This window comes from Taudactylus pleione, unplaced genomic scaffold, assembly GCF_031769625.1.
Source record: "Taudactylus pleione unplaced genomic scaffold, aTauple2 ptg000039l, whole genome shotgun sequence".
Lineage (NCBI taxonomy): Eukaryota > Metazoa > Chordata > Amphibia > Anura > Myobatrachidae > Taudactylus > Taudactylus pleione.
Window position 1 is genome coordinate 12,324,232 of NW_028284441.1, and position 7,673 is coordinate 12,331,904.

Genomic DNA, 7,673 nt, shown 5'->3' on the forward strand with positions numbered 1-7,673 from the left:
ATCCTGCCTGCCACTGCTGTGTGGCAATGTTTCATAAATGTGCTATAGTTTTTGCCGCTGCTCTATTGCGTAGTCAACCTTTGGTCAATATTGGTGAACAATATTGTGAACTGTGAGGTGGTCCAAATTTATTGGAAATTACTGGAAATTAATTTTTATTGAGGTTAATAATACTGTAGGAACATAAACTGGCCCATATTAGATTATTTTAGCTGTTTTTATCAATTTAAAAAAAAATGCAGATCGAAAACCAAAACACGTGAGGGTGGTTTTACAAAACCAAACATGAAGATGAATCCAGAGCCAGAACACGGGGGTCAGCGAACATCTCTATTTTCTGCTTTACATTACATTAATTAATAAGTCACAGTTTTATGGTAAACTTTATACAGTCACCATGTTTTATTAAAATTATTTTATAGTCAACATTAACCAATGAAGGTGCCCCTCATTCTGCTTCTACTTATTCTTTGAGCTAATTTTTTTGTGCCTTCTTTTACCTCCTGGTTCCGTAGGGTGTATATAATGGGATTCAGAAGAGGAGTCATTATTGATGGAATAACAGACAGTATTTTATTTAAGGGTAAGAAGTCACCTGCTGTTGGCCGTACAAACATGAAGATTGAGGTACTATAAAAAAGAAGAACAACAATCAGGTGAGATGCACATGTAGAAAAAGCCTTGTGTCTACCCACCGAGGAGGGAAACTTAGCTGTGGTTCTTATAATACAAATATAAGATACAATAATAATCAGAAAACAGCCCAATATTACAACACAAGCTACAGCAAAAAACTGCTTCTCGATGCTCGTTGTGTCAGTGCAGGACAACTTTATAAGTGGTGCAAAGTCACAGTAATAGTGATCAATCTCAAGAGCACAAAATGTAAGGCTGGACATCTGTAAAGTAGGGATAACAATTATAATAAAACCAAACATCCAGGACCCTAATAGCAGTTTAAGGCAAACTTCAGGGCTCATGATAAGTAAATATCTAAGAGGGTTACAGATAGCCAGATATCGATCATAGGCCATAATAGCTAGGTAAAAATTCTCTATAGTGCCAAATAAAAAGTGGAAATAAAACTGAATCATACAACCAACAGTAGAAATAGATATTTCTTTCGTCAGAAGAGCTCGGAGCAGTCTGGGAACAGTGGCTGAAGGATACCAGATCTCCAGGAATGAGAGCCCACCAATGAAGAAGTACATGGGCTTGTGAAGACGTCTCTCTCCATTAATGAGCATAATAATGAAAACATTTGCTGTGATGGTGGCAATATAAACAATAAATATAAGAACAAAAATGTAAAATCTTGATTTATCTAAATCTGGAAATCCCAAAAGAATAAATTCTGTAGGAGCTGTTTCATTCTTCTGCTTCATTGTTAAGACATAATTTTTAAGTCAAGGAAGTTCATTTTTCTAACTCAATATTTTTTTTACTATATTAGCAGTTATTTTAGTTACTGCTTATTAAGCTATTATTTTTTCCTCTTACTATTATTATACTGTATGTTTTGAGTTTATTTCCTTCAAAACATTGGAATAACCAGTTCACAAAGTTAAAATGTATTTAATATTCTTAAAATAAAGCACAAATAAAGCACAAATATATCCTGTCATTTGCTATACGTTCTAGCAATATGAATGTACAGTGCAGTATGTGATACACTTATAAGGACCTCCTCTCCAGCAAGACCTTTTTATAAACAGCAATGAAAAGATTGGAAATAAAATACTTTCTATATTCATAGTATATTCATCAGCAGAACATTCTATAACAATTAGCAGAACATAGAAAATAGCATATGCTTCAAATTCCCTGTGAAAGAGCACAGAGAGCTGTAGCCTTCCAGAATACTTTGAGTAATTTTAGAGCCTTCTTCTACATATTTTAAGAATTATTTTTTCACTTTTTTTACAATTCACGACAATCTTTTGTGTGTTTATAAACATATAAATAATCCATTTGATAGTTTGTCTGTAACTGAGAGTTTTTATCTGATGCCATAGTACACAGTAATCCCAAAATATATGACATTTAGAATTTACAGAATGTAATATCTCATAATATGGTAATTTCCCCCCCTTACTCTCATTTCTTAAGTGACGCTGCCTCTATAACACATCACGAGCTGACCAGAAAATCTTATTTTGTCCTGCAGTGTCCTAAAACACACAGAAAAGGATGAATATTCTGAAAACTTGTATCATATTCTAAAAGCCACATAGTAAGTAAGCTAATGACATAAAATAGTGTAAGTTACATTATCCAGAAGTTTATCCTCACAAATAGTTTTGACTACATCATTTAATAAAAGATACGATTTACACGTATGTAAATATTAATTTTAGGCAGCGTTGAAGAAGTCAGTTATCACATCATGAAAATTCTGGGAATTACATTTTTTGTAGTAGTTTCAGAAAGAACACAAAATGTGAATTTGAATTTGTGGTCTCCATTAGGTATTTATGTATGCTCATTTGTGCAGAATTGTTCTACTGTAGCATATTCACAGTGCATGTTCTGTACATGAGTTGAAATGTACTCATATATATTGTTTACTTAGGTATAAATACTTGCTTAATTTGTACAGTATATCCTTATCCACTGAGAGGAAACAAATGAGGCTGATTAATTTCCTATTTTATCAATGTCTTGGGAATGTACACAAATCCCTAAACAGCAGCAATATATTAAAAATAAGTAGATGTACTAAGCCTTGTAGAGACATAAAGTGGAGAGAAATAAGGGTCTATGTACTAAGACTTGGAAAGAGATAAAGTGGACGGAGATAAAGCACCAACAAATCAGCTCCTAAATGTCATTTTTCAAGCACAGCTTGTAAAGTGACAGTTAGGAACTGATGGGTTGGTGCTTTATCTCTGTCCAGTTTATCTCTCTCCAAGGCTTAGTACATTTCCCTCATAAACATACAAAATAATTTACACTATACAACAGCACAACATTTTTGGTTACATTTATTGACAAAGCATTAACCATAAAAGGCCATACATGAAAGTGGGATAATTCAAAGCAGCGCAAATGCTTTTTCTTGTGTTTGTGATGTTATGTTTAAATGTCATGAGTGCCATAAGCCAAGGTGATCATAGCTATCTGATTTGATGGAAAATCTAGAGGTATCTGAAACACCTTTCTGATGATATATAAGAGCTTTATCAAACTTTAAAAAAAAACTGCAATGCCAATACAGTGAATACATGTAAAATCAACTTCATCTACAGTGCTGGGCAAGAGGAGATACCAGGTTGGGATAACCTTTATTAACAATAGCTAGGCAACCTACTCTGGCACCATTCCTCCCCTTTCTTAAATCCAGTCTTGCCACAAGAGCCCATCTGCATTCCCATGATCCCAACCCTTAGTGTAACAGAAGCCAAAGTTGATTCAAGCCAAGCTGCAAAACAATCCATTATCTAATTTGGCCCTGTATAGTCATTTTTGTAGATCATGGTCGGTCATCACTGAGAACTCTTGCTTGTACAGGTATGAGTGGACCATCATACAATAGCAAGGCATACTGTAAGTACTCCTACTTCAAGCCCACAATCTAAGGTACCAGTCTGTACAATAAGCCATCATTGGAAGTCTGAGGTGGCTAGGATAGTGGTTTGCACCGTCTGCCTGCAACTCAGTGAAGCCCAATTTGCTCAGAAGTCTGGCAAGGTAGATATTCTGGGGCATAAACTTATGACAGTAATTGGGTCTCCCAAGCAATGTGTAGTCTTGTTACTGGTTGGAGGGTTTACTTCAGAGTAACCTAAACTTTGTTTGGCTCTGGACAAATTTTGCTACATCCAACCAGATACCCCAGATATAGCACCTCTGCCATCCCCACCTGGCACTTTTCAAGGCGGACTGTCAACTCTGACTCACAAATATGTGGAAGTACTTTAGCAACATGCCCCAAATTCTCTTAACATATATTTCTAAAGAAGGCTATGTCATATAGTTAGGCCAAGGCAAAGTAATGACACACCACCAAGAAGTGACCCACCAACCTCTAGTAGGTTGCATAGGCAATCTTTAATCTGAAAGGAATAACAGTAAACTTAAATAGCCCAAACAGAGTAATGAATGAAGAGTGCTACTATACCACCTTGGTAAGGGGTATCTTCCAGGACCACTCAGTAAATTTATAGGTAGGCACATATGTGGTACCCCCAAACTGTGAGAGTACCGCTTTATAGAATCTCTGAGGTTAAAATGACCCAGTTTTTGTGAAAAGTGATGGTCATGATGTATTACTGATGCCTTGTTGGTGTTTCACAATGTTTATGTTGAATGCAATACTTTGTCTGGAATTACCCTGCTTTATTTATTATGAAAGTACAGTGCCCTATTGCCCTGAAGGAGTGGTCTATTCCCTTTTGACTCACACTGTGGCCGTTATGAGAGGGGGCACGAGGCAGGACTCCCCCACTGAACTGTACAGGGGTGCCCTGTATGTTAGAGCAAGGCTGGCCGGCTGCTATGAGAACTATGGGCTGTGGCGCGCGACTCCGGCGGGAGAAGAGCCGGCGCATGTTGGAGCCCCGGATGGGAGATATAAAAAGCGCTGCCCACCTGACTGAGGGTCTGTCCTGAGGTAACGCCGTCGTGAGGAGGTGACACGGTCTGTCGGGAGGAGATCGGCGGCCGGACGCGGGCAGCGCAGCTCCAGGACCCGGTGGTGAGCGCGGAGAGAGTTCCGGAGCGTCTCACCACTCTCCGAGAGCAGGTGTCGGCAACCCGTCAAGGCGGAGCTCAAGGCGGAGCCAGAGGCAGAGCCGGAGGCGGACAGGGGTATTCAAGGCAGCCCTCCCTAGCTTCCCTGCTAAGTCCGGAGGCGGAGATAGAGGATCTGTGAGGCGGATCTATCGGAGAGAGGGTGGAGGAGCGATGGTGAGTGACAGCTCCCCTAGGGACTTGCTGTACTTTACAAAAAGCCCTTAGGAGTGGAAAACAAAGACATAAAAGGTCCCTATATAGTGCAGTGATATGGAAGGAGCTATAGTCACAGTAAAAACATCATAACATCAGCTGCCTTATTCAGTCAGATTACAGGCTCCGCAGACTTTAGGGATTGCTCTCAAGTTCCCTCAGCAATACTTACCTCAGTTAATTATACTGCTTTCATCACACCCTTATTAAGCTCTGCAAGCCAGTACCAGCGCAGCTTTAGCGAAGTGCAGTCAAATCATCATCCCTTGTTATTCTGCAAAGATACTCCCAAGCCCACCCATGTTCGTCTCCATGCAACCTTGACCTTTTAACCTGTACACAGAGAACAGAGGATTGTAAACTGATTAGCAACAGTGTTCACAGCCCAGAACAGGATTATAAGTAGACACTTTCTTGACAGTATAGCGCAGGAAGCAATCTCTGCCTCATTAAACAAACCGGCTTAGGAAGGGAGTCAATACAGTAATGCAGAGATAGTAACGGGATTAACCAATTAACTAACCCAAACCATCTGCATTTCTCATGAGCTTGTAGACTCATTAGAGCAACAATTGTGCACCATCGTTAATAACTTAGTTGGCCGGCCATCTGGGGACAGTACTATAGTAAAAGGTTATTGTATTGCATGTTACTACTGTTGTGGTATTTAAGTAATGATATATTTATTGCATGAAATCTGATAACGACTAGAAGTACGGGGTTAACCCTTTTAATTTGCAGATAGACAACTGCGAAGGAGTCTTTGTTCCAGTATAATAAACTATTCGTTGGACAAGTGTCCCTTTACTGTAGTTCACTACTGTAATGCATATGTGATTTGTGTAATGTATTGAGTCATACGCGCTGTATTGTGTATTGTATTTGTTCCCTTGTTACTCTTTGAAACGACATTAAACCTGTTGTGGTATCTCCAGAAGAGCAATCGTTCCAGAGTTAAATTTATTTGGCATCGTGGTAAGACATTCCTAACACACTGCCGTATCAGATATCACTTTAGGGGGGTGTTACATAATTGGCGTCCCAAGAACAGGATACGAAACCTGAAATTAAAACAAGATGTCACAAGAACGTTCAGCAGGAGATTCATCCCAACAAAGTCCGGCAATGGCACAATTAAACCCTATAACAATGCCATATTATTTCGGGCCCCGTGGCTCCCAACATATACAGGTGATGAACAAGATGTAGAGTCGGAAGGTAATTCTCTAAGGGAGTTTAAAAATAAAATGAGGAGCATGTTCCGATTATATCCTTTAACAGACCGTCAGCAAGTTGAAATACTAATTGGACAATTAAAAGGGTCCGCATTGAGAGCAGTTACTTCCTGGCCACGAGAAGAAAAGCTTAATATTGACCAAATTCTACAAAGGTTAGCTGATACCTTCGATATCCGTACTGTGTCAGAATTAAAAATGAAATTTTATGCCCGAAAGCAGCAGTTTGGGGAGTCCCTCCGCAGTTTTGCACTGAGCCTCCAAGAAGCGCTGCGTCGAATCCAAGCTGTGGATGCCACCGAGGTGCGAAACATTGATGAAACCTTAGTCAATCAATTTGTTGAGAGGTCTCGAGGGGAGAGCACTAGAGCACAATTACGTCTGCTGCGAATGCAAATGCCACAAAGCACTTTTCTTGATTTCAAAGAAGCCTCTATTAAAATGGTGGGATCTGCCAGGAGCGATGATGTCATGTCCCCTGAGATGCCAGGCTTTCAGGAAATAGCTCGAGATGCATCTGTAGGGGGTCTAACTACGATAAAAGGGAACTTGGCCCAAAGCGTTCAGTCCACCACTGTGGATCCGTTACAAACTTTGACAAGTCAGGTGGAGAAGTTAGCGGCTGGACTAACTGAGATGTGTCAGGAGATTAAAAAAATCGCAAAGCATACAGGGGAGCCTAGAGAAGAAAACTGGCGCCGGGAAAGAAGAAGAGTAACTTCTGATTGGTGGGCTCCACCCCGCTCCAACGGGCGACGACCAACAGATCAATTCGATTCAATGGGACGTCCAATCTGCCGCAAATGTAATCGCAGTGGACACATTGAGCGGAATTGTACCCCAGCAGATTCTTTAAACTCCAATGCCCCGAGGATGGAGAACAGTCCTCAGGGGTAACAAGTCGAATAGATCCAACTCCGGAGAAATGGTGGCCACAATATGTGGGGCGTTGTCCAGTTGTCCCTGTTCGTTTGAATGGAATAGAAATGCCCGCTATGCTTGATACTGGGTCCCAAGTTACCACCATACAGTCCAAAGCCTATCAGAAATATTGGAAAAATGAACCTATTTTTCTTCCGCCACCCACGTGGCTACAGCTGATTGCCAGTAACGGCCTGGGCATCTCTTGCCAGGGGTATTGGGAAACAGACATTCAAGTGGGAAGGGCAATTCTACCAAAACAAGGGTGTATCATTACCAACGTGGAAGACGACAATGCCGTAGCCGTCATAATTGGAATGAGTGTCCTTCAGAACTGCCCTGAGGAGCTTATTATGGCCTTAAAGGCCGAACTCTATCAGAAGAGAACGACAGAACGCCAAGTCCTGCAGCATACTATTAAAGTCATCCAAGGTCACCAGAAGTTGGCCAACTCAGAAGGAGAAATAGGGAAAGTCCGAGTGGCAGACAGTCAACCCATAATTCTCCAGTCCAATGCAGAAACTGTAATCTGGGCCAAAGCGCGTTGTGGTCCCCAAGGGACCAGTTACG

The 7,673-nt window shown here is 40.6% G+C and overlaps 1 protein-coding gene and 1 pseudogene across 1 annotated transcript; one reads left to right on the top strand and one right to left on the bottom strand.

The window, feature by feature from the left end:
• Nucleotides 1–428: 428 nt before the first annotated feature.
• Nucleotides 429–1,385, bottom strand: LOC148538614 (olfactory receptor 6F1-like). The gene has a single exon (XM_088453444.1). It carries the CDS (start codon nt 1,383–1,385, stop codon nt 429–431), a length of 957 nt encoding a protein of 318 aa, XP_088309570.1.
• Nucleotides 1,386–6,024: 4,639 nt separating this feature from the next.
• On the top strand, nt 6,025–7,079 carry LOC148538615 (uncharacterized; annotated as a pseudogene).
• The last annotated feature ends 594 nt before the right edge of the window (nt 7,080–7,673 follow it).